This window comes from Leuciscus leuciscus, assembly GCF_965113295.1.
Source record: "Leuciscus leuciscus genome assembly, chromosome: 4".
NCBI classification, from domain to species: Eukaryota; Metazoa; Chordata; class Actinopteri; order Cypriniformes; family Leuciscidae; genus Leuciscus; species Leuciscus leuciscus.
The window spans coordinates 18,552,059-18,571,987 of NC_138728.1; the positions used below are offsets into that span (position 1 = coordinate 18,552,059).

The 19,929-nt window shown below is 36.9% G+C and overlaps 2 protein-coding genes across 5 annotated transcripts; both read left to right on the top strand.

Annotated features, from left to right (window-relative positions):
• The first annotated feature begins 1,327 nt into the window (after window positions 1-1,327).
• Window positions 1,328-6,188, top strand: slc35e3 (solute carrier family 35 member E3). Its single transcript, XM_082166630.1, has 5 exons — window positions 1,328-1,937; window positions 2,327-2,437; window positions 3,390-3,548; window positions 3,802-3,884; window positions 5,836-6,188. The coding sequence occupies exons 1-5, from the start codon at window positions 1,524-1,526 to the stop codon at window positions 6,020-6,022; spliced, it is 954 nt and encodes a 317-aa protein (XP_082022756.1). The 5' UTR covers window positions 1,328-1,523; the 3' UTR covers window positions 6,023-6,188.
• Window positions 6,189-8,033: 1,845 nt separating this feature from the next.
• mdm2 (MDM2 proto-oncogene) lies at window positions 8,034-16,729 on the top strand. Of its 4 annotated transcripts, none has more exons than XM_082166625.1 (11): window positions 8,037-8,147; window positions 9,565-9,636; window positions 9,720-9,794; window positions 10,850-10,983; window positions 11,334-11,383; window positions 11,499-11,557; window positions 11,716-11,785; window positions 13,970-14,127; window positions 14,241-14,384; window positions 15,019-15,087; window positions 15,619-16,729. In XM_082166625.1, exons 2-11 carry the CDS (start codon window positions 9,577-9,579, stop codon window positions 16,240-16,242), a joined length of 1,443 nt encoding a protein of 480 aa, XP_082022751.1. In that variant the 5' UTR covers window positions 8,037-8,147; window positions 9,565-9,576; the 3' UTR covers window positions 16,243-16,729. The 4 variants fall into 4 exon arrangements, with proteins under 4 accessions (XP_082022754.1, XP_082022751.1, XP_082022752.1 ...); XM_082166626.1 differs by lacking the exon at window positions 8,037-8,147 and adding an exon at window positions 8,154-9,492; XM_082166628.1 differs by lacking the exon at window positions 9,720-9,794 and having other exon boundaries at window positions 8,034-8,147.
• The last annotated feature ends 3,200 nt before the right edge of the window (window positions 16,730-19,929 follow it).

Here is a 19,929-nt window from a genome sequence, read left to right on the forward strand (position 1 = left end):
AATGATTTTCATGATGTTTTTTCTTTCTAGTATTATATTAGGTAACTAACCAGGTTTTTTTTTTTTTTTTTTACACCAGGCTTAAATAATGAGTCTAAGTATTTGTTATTATCATTAACCCTTAAATGCATGAATGTTTCACCAATCATTATTACATATTCGGGTCTTTCTTTAGCGACCCGGATCTATATCTAACATGGATGGATCTCTACCTGTCGCGATAATATAAAACTCTCCTGATATACAATTACAGAAGAATAGAATAAAGCATATTTTGTTACCTTTTGGAGCTTGGAAGGGTTCAGTTTGAGCAGATGTTTTATACCATCATCACTGTCCTCGTCAGAGCTCATTTCCCATTCAAGAAGCCATGGCAATATTCGCCATCTCAAACATATTATCAAAACTATAATTTTCAAAATATTCAAAATCAATATTTTGATCGCTGACAGCTTATTCATGACAGTGACACTAATATTTGATAGCGTTCAGTACTTGCTCTGCAGTAAATCGCTGAGCCATTTCAAGTTTTGCTGATGATACTTCCTATTCTTTTGTTTTCTGCCTGCAGTAACTATGAGTGAAACGTTACTTCATCATTGTGTATCAGACATTGCCATCTTATAGAATAAAGGGGAATTGCACTTATTCAATCATCAAAGATTCAATTATTGTTGTGCAAAAAATACTTACACTGTTACACACCTCGGCTCGTTAGTGACCCTATACAATTTTTACAAAACTGAATGGGAAAACATGCGTCTTTTTTTTTTTCACAGACAAGGCTGCGACTAAAATGTGTGTTTGAGCTGTTTTAACTGTAATTTTTCCAAAGTGTTGAATATAAAACCATGTTCACTAGAATCGAAGGCTTTGTAAAAGTCCAGAAAAAGCATATCATCCCTAACTCTGAATAGTTAACAGATGAGAACCAACCAAATATTGTTTGAAATGTGTCTGTTTAATAAAAAATAATAAAAAAACTTGATTGTGTTTAATCTATTATGTCCTCTAAAATAGTTTTTAAACAGTTGAAACTTTGCGTTAAAGTAGAAGGAAGAAACCCCCAACACTAATACTTTCATAAATTTCTTCGAATTAATAAAAGGGACCAAATCTTTTGCAAATATTTGATCAAATTAGGCTATTCTCTTATTTTGTCCACTAGACTAGACAGCACGTAAGAGCAGTGACGTGGCGTGTCTGTCTAAGGAAGGTAACCGTCCTGCTGTGAAATTCTCGCGCATGCGCGTCGTTGCTATTATTTTTCTTCGTATGTGAATCTCGCGAGAGCTTCACGTTGGACCGTTACCTTCCAAGAACATCCCTCATTTGCGTGCGTCGCGTCGCGTTTAAGCACGTCACGGCCGTGGCAGTGCTTTGAGTGAGTGAATGCGGGGCTCGAGTCCTAGAATGAAAGCTCTTCTGAACCGCTTTCACACATTCAGCCACAGAAAGCAGTGGAGTTATATTTCTGCTGATGCAGACACCTAAACGGTTTCTCCAGAATTATTTGCGTCTAAATGAGTTCAACTATGGCGACGCGACTCTCTGACTTGTTTGGAAACAGCCGGATAATTGCAGGACTGCTGGCTAACTTACTGTCTTCAATCTGCATAGTGTTCATCAACAAATGGATCTATGTGCACTATGGTTTTCCCAACATGACCATGACTCTCATTCATTTCGTAGTGACATGGCTGGGGCTGTATATTTGCCAGAAGATGGATATATTCTCCCCCAAGAGTCTCAGACCTTCTAAAATCATCCTGCTAGCTCTGAGTTTCTGTGGTTTTGTTGTTTTCACGAATCTGTCTCTCCAAAGCAACACTATAGGAACATATCAGCTGGCCAAGACCATGACAACACCCGTGATTATAGCCATCCAGACCATGTACTACAGAAAGACATTTTCCACAAAGATTAAACTGACTCTAGTAAGTGGGTTTTCAATTATGCGACTGGTATAGTCTAAGAAGTCATTCAAACGTTTTACTTAACTTATCAGTAGTTCATGTGTTCATCAAATCTGATGTGTTAAATCTGGAAATAAATAAAACAAAAATCACTATCATGCCACACTGTAAATGCAAAAATATGCATCTATGCTTGTAATAATGAGTGCTATTATAACTGTCACATATTTCATCAATTGTATAGCATGTACATACATCAGTTTGAACTATGGTCAGGATAAATGCTGATAAAAGCAAGTCATGATTATATGCAGATTTGTTTATGCAGGGTAATGGATCACATAACAGCTGTGATTTGCTTTTACACCACCTTTCACACACCTAATTTATTGATTGTGTGTGTGTTAAAGGTGCCAATCACTTTAGGGGTCATACTGAACTCTTACTATGATGTGAGGTTCAATCTTCTGGGGATGATCTTTGCCACACTGGGGGTCTTTGTAACCTCACTGTATCAAGTGGTAAGTATTATGGCAATCTCACTTGGTATCCTTATGGTAAAGTCATATCCCTTCATTCCCATGAATCAGGAGTCAGACTATTGGCCAACCCAGAGACCTCCAATATAGAAATTCTGGTATTTATAATAACTTTAATTGATTGTTTTAATATTATTATTATTAAACTAAATTATTATTAATAGTATTAATGGTTATTATTATTATTTTTTGATATTGAGGATACATTAAATATCAAAAGTGACAGTAAGACATGTATGATGTTACAAAATATTTCAGATAATTGTTCTTTTGCTTTTACTCATCAAGTTTCAGTTTACTCATCACAGTTTCCACAAAAGAATATAAAGCAGCACAACTGTTTTCAGCATTGATAATAATAATAATACATGTTTCTTAAGCAGCAAATCAGCATATCAGAATGTTTTCTGAAGGATCATGTGACACTGAAGAATGGAGTAATGATGTTGAATATTCAGCTTCGCATCACAGGAATAAATTACATTTTAATAACATAGTTATGAAATTGTAATAATGTCACACTATCACTGTTTTTATGGTATTTTTGAATAAATAAATGCACCCTTGGTGAGCAGAAGAGACTTCTTTCAAAAACATTTTTAAAAACGAACTGACCCCAAACCAAATCAACCAAACATTCTTAGTGTTTTTCTTTTTTTAAATAAACATATATAAAAAAGTAGCTATAGAACAAATCTACCACTATTATACAAAATAAATAAATAATCTATCTAACTATCTATCTATCTATCTATCTATCTATATATATATATATATATATATATATATATATATATATATATATAAAAGAAAGTACTTTCATGGATCCCCAGTAGCATTCCTGACCATAAAAACATTATTTCCTTCATTAATTATTCAGATATTTTGATTATGCTTTATTTAATTGACTAATGACTTGTTTCTCTTAATATAGTGGGTCGGTGCCAAACAGCATGAGCTGCAGGTGAACTCTATGCAGTTACTGTATTATCAGGCACCCATTTCGTCTGCATTTCTCCTGGTCCTGGTGCCGTTCTTCGAACCCCTGAGCGGAGAGGGCGGCATCTTTGGCCCCTGGTCATTTCAGGCCCTGGTAAGAAAGCGAGTTCTCTCACTGGCTCACACACTCCCTCTGCAACTATCCAAAGGAATTTCCTTCTTACACAAACACACAGTCACAGAGAAAGCCTTGTGCCCAGATTTTCTGGAAAAAAAGTACAAATTCGTAATGTTTTACTCCCCTCTATTGGGTAAAAAGTTCACAAAGCTCGATTTAAGATAATTATTAAGATCAATTGCAATTTCAAATAGTTGATTCTTGATTTTTTTTCCTCCCCTTCATCAAGGTTATGGTTCTGCTGTCTGGTGTTATAGCCTTTCTGGTTAATCTGTCCATTTACTGGATCATTGGGAACACGTCTCCTGTTACGTATCCTTTCTGCTACTTCTCTAAAATACCAACAGCTGTGGCTATTTCCTTCTCTTCTATTCATAGTGCAAAACACACCCTATAGACAAATATCTGAAAACAGTGCTCTATAACATTACTTGTCTGTTAATTGTCAGGTTAGGCCTATAACGCAAGCAGTTAAACGCATGTTTGCTTACAGAGCCTGGGCAAATAGTTAAAGCATAGTTACACGCTTGTTTAATAATGAAAGAGGAAGCTGTAAATCGAGGCACTTTTTTGTAGCCTTGAGCCATACTAGAAACATTTCATAGTTTTGAATGCACCCATTGAAAGTGAGTTTATGAGTGAGACCTCTCAAAGAAAGCAGCAGAGGGAGCACTTGACTATCTCTGTTTTAAACTGCACTTTTGGGCCATTTATTAGGTAAGTGTTCTGTCAACAAAGGGATTTCAAGCTGCTGGGATTTCAAGCCAAGGATCTGGAATTATAATTTATATACATTTCTATTGTATATAATTTATATAAAATGTTCATTTATAAATAATTTTACAAATATAATTTATAAAAGCATACTATTGACTAACTATTAACTACGACTTTTGCCTCAATAAACTACTAATTACTGCTTAATAATAGTTTGTAAGGTATTTTTGGTAGGAATATGGGATGTAGAATATGGTCATGCAGAATAAGGCATTAATATGTGCTTTATAAGTACTAATAAACAGCCTATATCCTAGTGATATGCATGCTAATAAGCAACTAGATAATAGTGAGAATTGAGCCCTAAACTAAAGTGTTACCATTTATGTATAGGTTTATTTAACACTGATATTTATGTCCAAAAATCGGTATATATATAAAAACTGTTATTTTAATAATTGATTATACTTATGTTATACATTTTTACATTCAAAAGACTGATATAGCCATAAATAAATATAAAAAATAACATCTGTTATTTTATTAACAGATTATACTTATTTTTAACAGATTTATTAACTTTTTTACATATATTCACAAGACTGATAAAACCATAAATCAATATTAAAAATAGCATCTGTTTTTATTAACCGTTTTTTTCTTATTTTGAGCAGATTTATTAACGTTTACATATTCACAAGACTGATATAGCCATAAATCAATATTAACAGATTTTACTAATTTTGAACACAAAACATAAATAAATTAATAGAAAAAATAACAGTAACACTTTACAATAAGGTCTCATTTGTTAACATTAGTTAATGCATTAACATACATGAACTAACAATGAGAAATATTCTTACAGCATTTATTAACTTTTAATATTAGTTAATTCAAAATGTTTAAGTTCACGTTTGCTCACAGTGCTAACTAATGTTAACAGATACAACTTTTAATCTTAAAAAAAAAAAAGCTATTAGTAAATGCCAAGAATAACGTAACAAATTTTGTAGAAGTATTGTTCATTCTTAGTTCATTTTAACTAATATAATTAATTAATGTTAACTAATGAAACTTTATTGTAAAGTGTTACCAAAATAACATACTACCGGTATGTACTTAGCAATTACAATAACTGGGTTATAACTAGGTACTAACCCTGAACCTTCCCCCAAACCTAAACTTAACTCATGTAGTTCCATTATATTACCAGTACTTTCTTGGGTAAGTACACTGTAAGTACATGTACTGTGAAATTAAGTGTAACCAGCATATTTTATTTATTTGTTTGTTATAAACAGATTTATTAGCTTTTTAAAATATCTTATTCACAAGCCTAACTATAAAACACAAAAACCCTAACTATAAATGGTCAAAAGAATGTTAATGTTCATAAATAATCATTTAGAAGCTCTTTCTATGAGTGCATGACTCTAGTCTGTGACTCAAGTGACTTAAGTCTGTGACTCAAGTACAAGTCATAAGCCTCAAGAGATCTCAAAAGTGATTGTCAAACAAGATCCCTTAACATTTGTCTTCAAAGCTACAACATGTTTGGACACTTCAAGTTCTGCATCACATTACTGGGTGGGTATGTTCTGTTCCAGGACCCCTTGTCCTTAAACCAAGGTCTGGGCATCCTCTGCACCCTCACTGGCATCCTGGCATACACCCATTTCAAACTAGCAGAGCAGGAGGAGGGCAAAAGCAAGCTCACACAGAGACCATAGGCCTGATGTGCCAAAATTCAATATTTGCAAATAAACATGCAGAACGTTTGAGAGAAAAACTCTGAATGTTGAAGCATTTCCTTTTTTATTTTGTATGTTTTACTTAATGATGTATTTTCAAATGGTCTGTACAACAATAAAACTTTTTATAGAAGGTTACAGATAACTTTTTTTTTTTGGTCACATTTTTCAAGGATGGAATGTTATCTTGTATTGAGTCTAGGCACAACTTTGAGGACAAGGGTCACTGCCTACTTGGCAAAAAGACGCGAGTCTTTTGCCGTCTATGAAATGGAATGTCAATAATTTGTTCAGTTCATGTTGAGGGTTTTTCTACATGCTTTTCTCTTTTGCAACTTAAACATTAATCACATTCCAAAGTCCTGTCTCCAATCTAGATGTTTTGCTGCTTTTTGCGTGAATATTAGACACGTCCCAGTTTCGAAAGGGATATGGTAAACCAAAATGCTGAAAATATAGGGATAGTTCACCCAAAAAACATTTCAAACAAAGAAGAGATTTTGAGAGATTTATCAAGAGTGTTTTCATTTAAACACGTCGGTGGGCTTTAATATTTAGATCTCAATGTTCTTCAAAATATATTTTTGTGTTCCACAGAAGAAATACATTCGTATCAACATACGGGGGAGTAAATGATGACAGAAGTTTCACTTTTTGTTTAACTATCCCTTTAAGTGGAAAGAAGTTTGCTTGTGCCTTAGTAAAGGATCAATGTTTTATGAGAACTATAAAACCTGGATCATATGTTTGACACTGTAAATGCCTTACACTTTAATCTTTAGGATTTGTCTTTATCCTTACTACCATTAATTAAATTATTAGCTTTTTTGATGACTTCAGTGGTCCATGGAATTTCCTCATTATTACAGACGTACAAGCCCAAACATGTTGAGCGTAAAGGGACATGTTGCACTAAAATAACCTCTTGAGTCATTCCGCTTGTGCCCTATAAGATCAGATCCTGTCACAGGGACTGTACAAGACATGTTTCCAAAGCATTTTTCCCCTTTATACAGCACTGATTTCCCTCAGCAAACAATAGCTCCCCTAACTAGCAAGTTTCTGTGTAGTTGGCAAACCAATGGTCTACCATTCACAATAATGTGTACAAGGGTCATGTTACGACAACAGTCATCATTACTCAACAAGAAATCAAAACAACTGATGAAAGGGGTTTCAGTTAACACAATAGAAACATGCAAAGTAGTTAATTAATCAAAGGAGGAAATCATTATTTAGTGGTTTGATTCGAGATGCATTTAGCCTAATATTATCAAGTGATCATACATAAATACCATCACTAAATAACTACCTAATAATATGAAAATAAGTGATAATGTATCATAGTACAATTAAAACATGGACTAAATTGAACCCAAAGAGCATTAGGTAAATTAAATTGTATATTTAATTCAAAATTATACAAGTATGTGAAAATGTACTTTGAAGCATTTAGAAAGGCAGGATAGAGCTCATAAAATATGTAGAGCAGATGAACTACATTTTAAAACATTTAATAATGAAGATTAGTATACCTAACTGATTTTTGTCACCTAACTTTTATAAAATTAAGTATCTCAATGTTTTTACAAAATCTCTAAACAAAAATCTTTAAACAAACCTTTGCCCTGAATCATTTTCAATACGTTTTAAATAGGCTACAACTTTTTAAATGGCAAACATGGGCAAGCAGAGAATAACATTCTACAACTAAATGTAATTTAAAAAAATAAAAATGTTGGTAATACTTTTACTTTGTTGTCATATTCTCTTGTTAGCTTCAAACATATTCCTGATTTATGCAGAACTCAGCTGCTAAAACTATATTATAAAAACAAGGAGACAAAAAAATCTAACTTTTTACAGCAACATAGATAATCCTCAATCCTATGTTACCTGAAAATATAAAAGCGATTTTACAATTTAACTGAGCTACTTTAAACCCATAAACAGTAAAACAGCAAGAGTTGACAATCATTTACATACTCGAGTGTATTGTGTGATGTTTACACCCCGCGTTTAGTGCACGTGCTGGAACATTTCAAATTCAAACGGTCGCCGTTAGAGGGAGTTAGAGTTCGCGTCTCTCAACGGTCACCAGCAGGTAAGACATATTATTTAACACTTTCAGTTGAACAATTTTCGCACTTTCTCATATATGTATTACACCTATCAGGCTGCATATATCTGCAAATGCTGCTAAACGCTCCAGCTTAATATTTTAACACGGCATGAAGCTTTAATATCCGTTTATTCGCCTGAAATCCTTCGCCTCAGTTAGCCAGGCGCTAGCTCTGTAAGCGCGGCCTACTGCAGCCTCGGGCTTTCCTGAGTGTCCACAGCGGGAAACCGACATCCGAGAGAGCGCGCATTTGTTGCGCTGTGACAATAACGACAGCGTAGTTCTTTCTTATCGCTCAAATATGCAGCACTCCACATTCGGCGAGAAGCATTTTATGTTGATTATTTAATACTATTACCACTAATCTGCTTGTAAAGAAATTACGAAATGTGTAAAAGTAACGTAACTTACGTAAACAACGGCTTGCATGACGTTTACGCTGGATAAGTCAAGTCGCCTTTATTTACATAGCGCTTTATACTATAAAGATTGTTTCAAAGCAGTTTCACGGTGATAAACAGGAAAATAACGATCACGATCTGTCACAATGAAACCTGACGCGTCAAAAAGCGCACAATACTAACGTTAATCGTTTAATCTGATCGATCACATGTAAAACAACATTTACACGTCGATCGCAATTGATGCTCCGGGTTTTACACTAATCATGTTCAGCTAATCTGAATGGAGGATATTCCCGTGCACGCAGATGTCAGATATAAATCCAGAAGACAACACACTTGAGGTTGTTGTTGTGTTTTAGTGTGAAACGTTACTACTGTTTGCAGAGCATTTCAGATACATAAACAAAGCACGGTCGTATTCCAGAGACATTTGGAGCTTTACTCGCATGACAATCCATCCATCCGTAGAACTTGTAAATGATGAACTTTTGGTTAGTTTATTTGGTTTATTTGACTGAGGCTCTAATAATCCGGACTGGTCATCGCTTTGGTCCAAACACTTCGTTATTTCACCTGTCACTGATAAGCTTGGGCGGGTGTAGTGGAGTAGTGTAGTCGAGAGGGACATGCCCGGACATGATCGCAGAGACACAGACAGACAGCTCAGCAAAGATCGTCTTCCACCACTAGGAGTGGGAAGCCAGTCACGCTTTGACTTGTCATGCCCGAACCCGCCCAGGACATGATGATCGGCGCGGTGGATTCTAGCCCTGACATGTCTCTCTGCGTTTATAAACCATAGACTGGCTCTCAGCCGGCTCCCACTCCTCACTCACCCAGAGCTCAAGCACTTTATGTACAGCTAGAAGAGTATATATAGAAGATTCTTAGGTAGAATATCCAATTTACCTCCATTTGCACAGGTAATGTTAACTTTCTGAAGTTTTTATGTGTGCTGATTTGCTTCATGTAACAGCTGTTTATTTGTTTTACAGATCACTACAAATATGGCAACAGAGAGTTGTTTAAGCAGTTCTCAGATCAACAAGGTTGACAATGAAAAACTGGTAAATGCAGTGTTCTTTTGAGTATTCACATGTGTTTTTTATGCCTTGAAATGACTGAGTCTTATTTATTGTAACTTCTTTAGGTAAGACCAAAGGTGCAGTTAAAAAGGCTGTTAGAGGATGCAGGTGCAGATAAAGATGTTTTCACTATGAAGGAGGTGAGGAGATGTGTCTGTTGACAGCAGTTTTTAGTCCTTTCAAACTTTTAAACATTAGTATACACATCATGCTTTATGGTGTTATTATATCTAATTGGAATTATGCTAGTTATTTTAGTAGCTGAACCTTGCCGTATGTTTTGTGTGAATAGTCTTTCATATAAGCACTTATTTGAGAGTTTCTGAAATGAGTTTGTGGTCATATGGCAGTGGTGTTTGAAATTACTAGCTAAAATAATCCTTCTCCAGTTTCATGTTGCTGCTGCTCATTTGTGTGTATGGGTAAACCTTCATAGCGTTTGTAAATATTCTAGTGCAGTGGGTGGCGAATTATATTTAGTTACTGCCTTTATTCAGTGAGATATTCATTCTTGGTGTTTGCAAGACAAGAAAGGTTTTATTTATTTATTTTTACGTTTTTTTTCTTCACATTGCTCGTTCTTTGGTTTAGGGATTTGAACAAACCCCAAACCCAAAGTATTAAACTTCAAGTTGTGCTACAGATGAATAATAATTCACAAAAGGGATTTTTTGCACTTTCTATCAAACTGAAAGAAGTCTTAGGTTTTTGATTGCAGGATGATAGAATGTTAAAAAAAATCCCTTTTGCATTAATGGAAAGACCCGAGTAATGCCTAGAGACTTTAGGGAGGGCTTTTTTGAGTCAATCTGGTAAGAAACCATTCTGAACACCTTAGCAAATATATATAAAATGGCAATAGGTTTTGCATGGACGATTAAAACTACAAAATTTAATTTCTGTCTTTCATTGGTAGTGTGCACTGTGCAGTAACATAGATAATTGGATAATATGCTTACTTATGAAATGTTAAGTTGTTTGATATATTTTCATCTGTTGTCAACTTTTTAGCATGAAGTCATGAGTCATTATTTTTTAATGGGTGGAACTATGTCTGACTAACAGGAATGTATTACTCATCTGTATTTAAATACCAACCACATCTTTACCATCCTTTCTCTCAACACACTTGTTTCGGGAAATTGTTTCCTTGTGGATCTCTAAACGTTACTCTTTTGTTTATGTGTTTGTTTAGGTTATGTTTTATTTGGGGAAGTATATCATGAGCAAGGAGTTATATGACAAGCAGCAGCAACACATCGTTCACTGCGGAGAGGATGCTCTTGGTGCTGTTCTCGGAGTGAAAAGTTTCTCAGTTAAAGAGCCACGGTGCGTATTGACCCTAACTTCACGTAGACAGAAACAGCTGCAGCAATAATGAATGACCCCTGAGAATATCAGGGTGGGGTTTTAAAGCAACAGGTGGCAGCGTCTGGGATATTTAACCTACTAGCTCTGAATGAATCTGTGATCACCTGTTTAAGATTTTAAATAGCTATTTGTATTGTATATTGTATATTTGATTAGTCACATTAGATGAACAAAGCGATATATATGTATATGTATATATTAAAAGAGCATATATAATGTGTTCCTCATATTTTTTTAAAGAACTGAAAGTGAAATTTGCTATATGAAAGTTTTACTTGTTAATTTTACCTTGTTTTTTTTTTCTCCAGAGCCCTCTTTGCAATGATCAATAGAAACCTTGTGACAGTGAAAAATCCAGGTACTATGACCGTTAAACCTTTTGTTTTATCTCCACTGTTCCATCTTTAATATTATTGTTTTGCTCGAACAAATGTTCTTATCTTTTTTTTTTTTGTCCTTGTTTCCTTTTACAGAAACTCAGTCTACCTTCTCTGAACCCAGGAGTCAAAGTGAACCAGATCGAGGGCCTGGGGTAAACGTTTTTTTTAATGCTCAACACACTTAGAACCTCAGAGTATTGACCCATTCCACAGAGTTGCCCTGGTAGTGCGTTTGTGCTTGAATGGGTTTTATAGAGCCCCTGCTGTGTTTGAGATTGAAGCATGACTGAAACCCAACTCGCTGTTACAGGATACGGATTCAGACTCTCGCTCATCTACCTCACAACAGCAGCGCAGGAGGAGGAGGAGCAGTGATCCTGGTAAGCACACACACACCAGCTGTGTCCTATTGGGTGTGTATGAAAGCACATGCTTGATCAGCTGGGTCTGATGGGATTTCAGATAGAGTTGTATCTTTACATTCAGCTGTCACTTAACAAATGTTTTGAGTAGAGCTTAATGGTCAGTTTTCTTTCCAGTATTGGCATATTTCCCGTTTGAACGGGAAGGGCTTGTCCCTTCCTTTTATTTTTGCTAGCCAGTTAGATTTCATGATTGGCAGCTTGTTTATTTTTTCATGGGAGTTTTGTGAAAGGTTGAGGCAACTCCTTTCTTTAAGGACTGTTTGCTTTCTTGCCCTATATAAGTATATCCAATTTAGATTATAACAGCCTCAGCCGCTGAGCAGGGAAGACAACCCTCATAATGGATCATTTTGTGCTGTTCCTTCAGTCCTGACAGAGGACTATATGTGGCATGTGGGTAAACATGTGGTACCATAGTGACTGCTCTCTCTCTGACTGTGAACCTCTCAAAAGGACACTGAGATCTGGAGGCTGTGCAGAATGTGCTCAGATGACTGCTGCTCTTCAATGGCCCATTTTAAAACCCCAACTATGCACACAAAGGCAGTTTGTTGAGCAAGCAGCACCAGATGCACCATTAAAACAGGATTATTGCTCTGAGCATTGCTCCTGCATGGCCCATAAGTTGAGTGCATAGAAAAGGACCATCAGCAAATTAACTGATTTACACTAATGCAATAAGCAGTATACATTCAAACTTGTGTTTTTGTAAACGTACAGAAAAAACAAGAAAAAAACAGACTGGAAATGTTTGGAAAGCCTAAGAAGCAGCGTGTTCTTGTTTACCTACAGAGCAATTATATGTGAAAACCATCATAAGGCAGGCATGAAAACTCCTCACCTTTCGGCGAAATTTGCCGTTTTAAAACCAAAATGGGTCGCCTACGTGATTTGTGCAGATCCGATGAGAAAATATTTATGGGGTGGGAGGGGGGGGTCGTGGTCGTGGTCGTGGCCAGCATTTACCCGCTATATCTCTATAGTTACCATAAACTTAGCAGCTTTAAAAAAAACAATCATCATTCCTAATGCCGAAACCTGACAGCCAATCCGAGTCGGAGTAGGGCAGAATTGTTTTCAAAGTCTTTAACACCGCGAGTCTGATGACACACTGCCGAACAAAGAACCGCACGTCGGAAAGCAATCCTGAGGTAAGTTCGCTTACAATGTTAACTGTACTGTCAGATACAGACAGCGATGTTGCCAATGTCATTATTTTTTATTTTGACATAGAAGAGGGCGGGCTAATATCGCGAGCTGGTGCGGGCGCCGTGAGCGCTGAGCGAGCAGGAACGAGTAGTGAGTTGTCGTCGAAAAAGATGGATAATGCAAAAAAGCTGTCGGGGGCTAAACATAGAAAAAGAAAGAGAGGAAAGGAGATGGCATGTCAATTGATGCAACAGCAGCTAAATAAGTGGATGGTGAAAGGCTACAGGTAGGATTTTGTTTTGTGTGACGTCCAGGCATGTAGGCTAATGCCATCGGGACTACCGGGAGATTCCCGGTGGGCCGACGTGCTTTTTGGGCCGATACATCTCATACTTTTTTGTTTCGTTTTTTGTCTTAACGGCCCATAAAACTCGTACATCGGCGGCCCATTCGTTTTGTTTTGCTTAATTGGCGGCGCTGGGTTAGTGCGTAATTAGTGTGTAATGCATTGGTCAATAAAAAGTCAGCGTTAGTTTTTTTTTGTTTTTTTTTGACACCCCATGAAACACGTAGATCAGCGGCCCATTTGGTTCTTTTCTTGATTGACACTGGGCTAGCCCAATCACACCTTTAATGTGAAGTATAGAAATTAGTACAAAACTAATTATGAAAGTTTCCTTTATTTTTCAGTGCATTTGTTTTACAATATATGGCTATTACTATCATGGGATTAATATTATAACTATTATTATGTAGTAGTAATGTAGACAGACACTGTAACTAAAATAATTTTTCTTTGTTTAATTTTCACCAGATTGATGAATTTAACATTAAAAAGCACTATATATATATATATATAAGTTGATTGGATTGGATTTTTTGCTGCCGCATCCTTCTCACCTTTTTTACCCCTGACCTGTTTTCATGCCTGATAAGGGCACGTGTCCAAAAACAGCTAAGTGCTAAACTCGGTTTTTGTTGTTTCAATAGAGAGTTCTTCAGCCGAAGACGAGCTTAGAGAACGCAGGAAAAGGCACAAGTCAGACAGCTTCTCCCTGACATTTGATGACAGCCTGTCTTGGTGTGTGATTGGCGGCCTGCACCGAGAGAGGAGGAACAGCGAGTCTTCGGACGCACACAGCAACTCTGTGAGTAGCACCGTTAAACGGTCCTTCACATAGTTTTGTTTTACCAGCGGTTACATTATCTTCTTTGTGCTGTCACGTGGCCCTCTCTAACCAGTGTTTTGTTCGTTCAACAGGAAGTAGGTATCTCTCACAGTGAAGGCAGTGATGAAAGCGAGGACTCGGACTCTGATAATTTCAGTGTGGAGTTCGAGGTGGAGTCCATCAACTCCGATGCCTACAGTGAGAACGATGAGGATTCGGTGCCGGGAGACAACGAGGTTTCAACTCAACTCCTGTTCTATTGAGAGATATATTAACAAACATCCGGATACATTTGAAAACCGCATTTTCAAAATGCTCTCTGTCCGCACTAGCGTCTTCAAGCATTTTCCACAGTTTCTTTTCCACACTGAAACATCAGAAAATGTTCAAATCTTCTTACTGCACATTAAATGTAATAAAAGCTCACTGAGATAACTCGTAATTATTCTTGCACATTCATTTTATTAGCGAAAAAAGCATTTTCAAATTTATCCACTTAGGAGAGTGTCTTTACAAAACTTGGTTTTCACAGGATAAAAAAAAGTCGCCTGATTGTGGCTGGAAAGCCAAAATGTAGAGATTTTATTTTATTTTTTTATGTATCTGGATTAGTGTAGAAGTAGGGTGTCCATTCCTTCCCCCGGAGGACCACTGTCCTGCAGATTTCAGCTCCAACCCCAATTAAACCCACCTGAAGTAACTAATCAAGGTCTTTCTATGCATACTTCCTATCAGGTGTGTTGAGGCAAGCTGGAGCTAAACTATGCAGGACAGTGGCCCTCCAGGACTGAGTTTTTGGATACTCCTGACGTAGTAGCCTAATCTGTTTAACTGTCCTTAACTCACTGCAATTTTCTTTTGCTCATTCAGGTGTATGAAGTCACAATCATCGCTGAGGATGAAGACTCGTTTGATGAGGATACTGAGATAACTGAGGCAGTATGTAGCAATTTACTTCAATAATGAAAGTAGAACTGGACTTTATCCAGATAAACTGATAAACTGAATTTATCTATTATGATTAGATTGGATCATGAAAAGTGGGTGTTGCATACTATTGTGGTGCCATTTGGATCAAAGGTCGGGGGTTAAAAATAAGAGGCTTTTGTGAGTCTGCCAAAAAAAGAAAGTTGTTTCAGAGAAGCAGCTGGTTATGACATTTTGTTTATGATTATGAAGACAGACATTTTTCCCCCCTTATGAACTTTGTGCACTAATGAATTGTGTGTAATACGACCAGGAATGTGTATCAATAACTTACATTTTGATTTCATGTTGACCATATTTTAAACTTTTATAGCATTTCATTTTAAAGTTTCTTGCACCAAAACCAGTGTTTCATGTCAATTTCCACCCTTTCTCAGACCCTTGGATTTAACAGGCTTTTGTATTTCAAAAAAGCAAGAAAAATGTGCATGTGCATAGTAGATATGAAAAACATGTACTTAATGCAACTATGTGTTCACTCAGGACTACTGGAAGTGTGCTGAATGTAACGTGCTCAACCCTCCTCTTCCTCGGCATTGCAAAAGCTGCTGGAATGTCCGACCCGGTTGGCTTCCAGAATCAGACTCCAACAATGAAAACCCCTCCACTAACACTCAAACCAGCACTGAAGTCACCAGCATCACCACAACAACCATCTTGGCCTCGGATGACAAAATGCTTCCTTCCAAACCCTCAAGCCCTCTTCCAGAGACGGACGAAGGAGTGGACGTACCCGACGGCAAGTGCTTGCAATCTCCCATCTCCGCCGCCGCCAAAGAAGTAGTTCCCTCTTCTGTCACCCCCGGCTCCCTGACTGACTCTCAGACCTCGTCATCGCAGCCCTCCACCTCCTCTGGTGTGGGCAGCAGCCAGGAAGAGACCCCTGAGTTAGAGCGCTTCAACAGCCTGGAGGCCTGCCTGCCCGCCACATGCCTCGAGCCCTGCGTCATCTGTCAGAGTCGCCCCAAGAATGGCTGCATCGTCCACGGAAGGACTGGACACCTTATGGCGTGTTACACTTGCGCCAAGAAATTAAAGAACCGGAACAAGTTGTGTCCGGTGTGCCGAGAGCCCATTCAGTCAGTGGTGTTGACCTACGTGAGCTGAGGCACTGCAGATATACCTCCTCTCCTCTACTTTCCTCACATGAAGTCTGGGAGGCTCATTTGTTGCCTTGCCTTGTATTATAGTTCTTGTTCAAATTTCTTAATGATTAATGAATTTTATTTATGACTCAACAAGCGAGGTTCTCACTCACATGCTGGTTAGAAAATACATTTATGTTTTAAGGGTCGAGTTTAAGGGCTTAGAATTAAAACAACTACTTGTGGACTTGCAGTGATGCTGTATGCATTATATCATCTACTAGAAATGTTTGTAATAATTTAATTTATGTAAATGCTGATGTATAAGTTTCTCTGATCGATGTTAATTTGAGTTCTTTGCTGCACTGAAATGTTCCTGAGCTCTTGAGACATCCCCTTTAAATTGTTCCTCCTCTTGAAGGAAATGCTCCCCAGCATTGTTTTCTGCTGCAAAGACTGTTTTATTTTCTCTGAGTGAGGCATAATAAATGATTATTTTGAGGCTCTTACACATTTACAGTACAGGTGATGATTGCTCTTTTGAATGGTGTGTAATGGTTTTCAGCCAGTGGGCTGTAGGAAAGGTGGTTCAGGTGGCTGGAGTCAGTTGCCTGTGCTGTTGTTTGTTGGGTCGTACACAGCGGTCACCCAGAGAGAGCTTTGGTTTCTAGGGACCCACTTTTCACTCAATATCAGCAAACAAGTTCTGACTTGTTTCTCTCTAATAGCAACTTGGCACAAACTTCCGCCTCCTTACATTTACAAAAGGCTTTACAATGGGAATCTATTGTGTTGCAGCATGAACAAGTGAATCGTTTGTATTCTCTATTGTGCGTTTACTTTGTTGAATATACCTTCCACCAGCTATTTAACAATGTTCTGTTTAAAATTTGCTTAAAAAAAAAAAGAAAAAGAAGTGTTTTGAAGTTGCACAACACAAGTTCATTGACATGGTAAGATGCTTATTTTCAAAGGACAGTTTTTTTCCCTTTTTTTTTTCTTTCTAAAAATGTTCAAAAAGACTTATCCAGTTCTGTTTCTGCAAGTTATCAGAGTGTAAATGTCACCTAATGTTAAGTTGTTTCAGTTGAAACGCGCAAAGTGGAAGCAACTTGCCAAATGAACCTGAAAGGTTTACACTAATAGTTATTCTCTTTTCTAACAGCCAGATGTTCTACAAATGAAGTGCTATCAGAAGTTTTCAGACTTGAGGACTTGAGGTATGTCATTTCACTCTCTGAAACACTCTCACAACATGAACAATTACAATCACACTAAGACTTGGTAAAAACAACCAAAATCACGGGCGTCTGTTAAAGAGCAATGGATGAAATAAGTTTAATAATCATAAAATAAACAGTATTACATGCATTTTGTTCTTTGACAGCTGACCCATGTTTGATCCCTGTTTAACTGTTTTATGATAGCTACTTATTGAATTCTATACACTTCTATACCTTTTAATTCACCAAAGTCTTGCCATACACTTCCTGTACCCATGTGACCTGATGGATGTGCTTCACCAAAAAAAAAATATATATATATATTACAAATTCTCTAATAAAAGTTAATGAATTTTACGGACCGAAAAGTTTCATATGTGCCCAGATTCTCATCTCATGCCTGATAATGTTGTGCCCTGAGTTCTATTCCCTAAATAAACCATTTATTTCACATTTCATTGCACTTTAAAGCATGTAATTAAAATCTTTAAGAGAAATTAGGTTTTTCAAATGAAAGTATTTAATTTGAGGGGATTGGAAATATGCCTCACTGTGTCCAACTATGCACTTCAAAGAAAATGTTACAGTGACCGAATAAAGTAGATACTGACTTACTGACCATACTTTTGTTTTGCATTGACTTGAAAAGGTGGGAGTCGGGTCATACAAGCTATAAATATTAGCCGCTATTACTTTAAGTATCATTGCAGGAGCATACGTTATTTGACGTGTGCAATCTGACAACCATCAAATTTTACATAAACTGTTTTTGCCTTTATATCTTGTTGCCAAGCCTTTCATCTGACAGTTCTGACTGATCAACAGCCGAGGGCAACCGTGCACTCATCTGAAATGCTTTTAAACTTGACAAAGGCTACATAATTGGCAACTTGAACCTGTTATCTGATATATGCAACACAACTACGGATATATAGAGTGCATCCAGAAAGTATTCAATGTTTTCTCCACATTTTATATTGCAGTTAAAATGTGACATTTTCCACATTTCAAATGTTCTGCCCCCAGTCGAAAACAGGCTATAAAGAATAGTAATGATGTTCGTCTGTTTGTTTTTTAATGTAAAAACGTCTTATGTATATGGAAAGTCCTCATGTGTGTCATCATCATGTAACCTCTGGGCAGATTCAGTGCCACTTCATCTATTAAAAATCTGCCTCAATGAATTTTTAGAACACCTTTAGCTTACTGGGAATTCTTAGTAAAATAATAAAAACATTGGCGGCCATATGCCACTCATATTTTTCACCATGCTTGTAGGTCCATAGCACGACAAAGCATTTCTCTCGAAGCAATGCAAATTAATCTTTAATGTGATGTGTGCTCATAGTCATATCACACGGATGCTGTCAGTCTGCCATATTTTTCTTCCCAACAAATTTGTCATTCACATGATCACAGAGACGCATAACTCCATTTCCCAGTTCTGAAGATACAAAGTGAAAATCCAACAACAACTTTAAATCCTCCAGGTTTCAGAATCTTTAGTAGCCTAGCCTATTCTTTACCGCAGTCGCTGAGGTAATGCTACGTGTCGCACACCAGCGTCGTTTCCGCTCATTTGTGCAGAAATATGCTCTTAAAGTAAAGGTTTTAAACACAAATAAAGGGTTTACACAGCAATACCATAGAGGAAACCACATTTTTTTTTGCCAAAATAACTTTTCAATTCACATTTCTTAAAAGAAACCCCAATGGGTGTGAAGAACATCCCTAATCTGACGAACCTTTTGGGCAGTGGGAAGGTTCTGTTGATGTTACAGGTTCTTCATGGAGCTAGTAATTAAATAACCTTTATTATTAAGGGCATATGACGACGTGTTAGTTTTATACTGTATGAGGCGCAGGACTTGACAGAGATGAAGCGAACTATCGCTCTGAGATGTGGCGAGTTCTAGAGCGCTACCGCTAGAGGGCACTGTGACACTGCATTCTCATACAGCAGATACTATATTCTCATTAGTAGTCCACCCTGCCACAATAATTTGTGCCTCCTATTTGAATGCATTAGTATAATAAATAAGTAATTTTAACAAATTTTCACATGGTTATTATTATTATTATTATTATTATTATCATCAGTATTATTTATCAACCAGTAGCATTGAGTTATCTCATCATTAAAGACATATAGCTCCGTTTCGACTATTTCATTAAAAAGGCTGAACCTTTGTATGTAAGTAAGGCAGTTCAAAGGAAAAAGTAACAAATTATGTATTGATGGCATGTGAGTGTGTACATGTATGTATAATGCAACTACTATTAATTTATAATGAGATCTGTGATGTTTTTCCCCCTTTCCCACACGTGTGTGTGTGTGTGTGTGTGTGTGTGTGTGTGTGTGTGTGTTAGAGAGAGAGAGAGAGAGAGAGAGAAAGAAAGAAAGTGTTTGTTTGTGTGTGTGTGTGTGTGTGTGTGTGTGTGTGTGTGTGTGTGTGTGTGTGTGTGTACGCATGTGTGTGCAAAAT

What these genes read in the sequence shown, in the direction of transcription:
- slc35e3 (XM_082166630.1), top strand. Translation starts at nt 1,524, where the DNA reads ATGAGTTCAACTATGGCGACGCGACTCTCTGACTTGTTTGGAAACAGC. An exon ending in CAAAGATTAAACTGACTCTA is followed by an intron (nt 1,938 to 2,326) that starts GTAAGTGGGTTT and finishes TGTGTGTTAAAG; the next exon opens with GTGCCAATCACTTTAGGGGT. An exon ending in TAACCTCACTGTATCAAGTG is followed by an intron (nt 2,438 to 3,389) that starts GTAAGTATTATG and finishes CTCTTAATATAG; the next exon opens with TGGGTCGGTGCCAAACAGCA.
- mdm2 (XM_082166625.1), top strand. Translation starts at nt 9,577, where the DNA reads ATGGCAACAGAGAGTTGTTTAAGCAGTTCTCAGATCAACAAGGTTGAC. An exon ending in CGGACGCACACAGCAACTCT is followed by an intron (nt 14,128 to 14,240) that starts GTGAGTAGCACC and finishes TTCGTTCAACAG; the next exon opens with GAAGTAGGTATCTCTCACAG. An exon ending in ATACTGAGATAACTGAGGCA is followed by an intron (nt 15,088 to 15,618) that starts GTATGTAGCAAT and finishes GTGTTCACTCAG; the next exon opens with GACTACTGGAAGTGTGCTGA.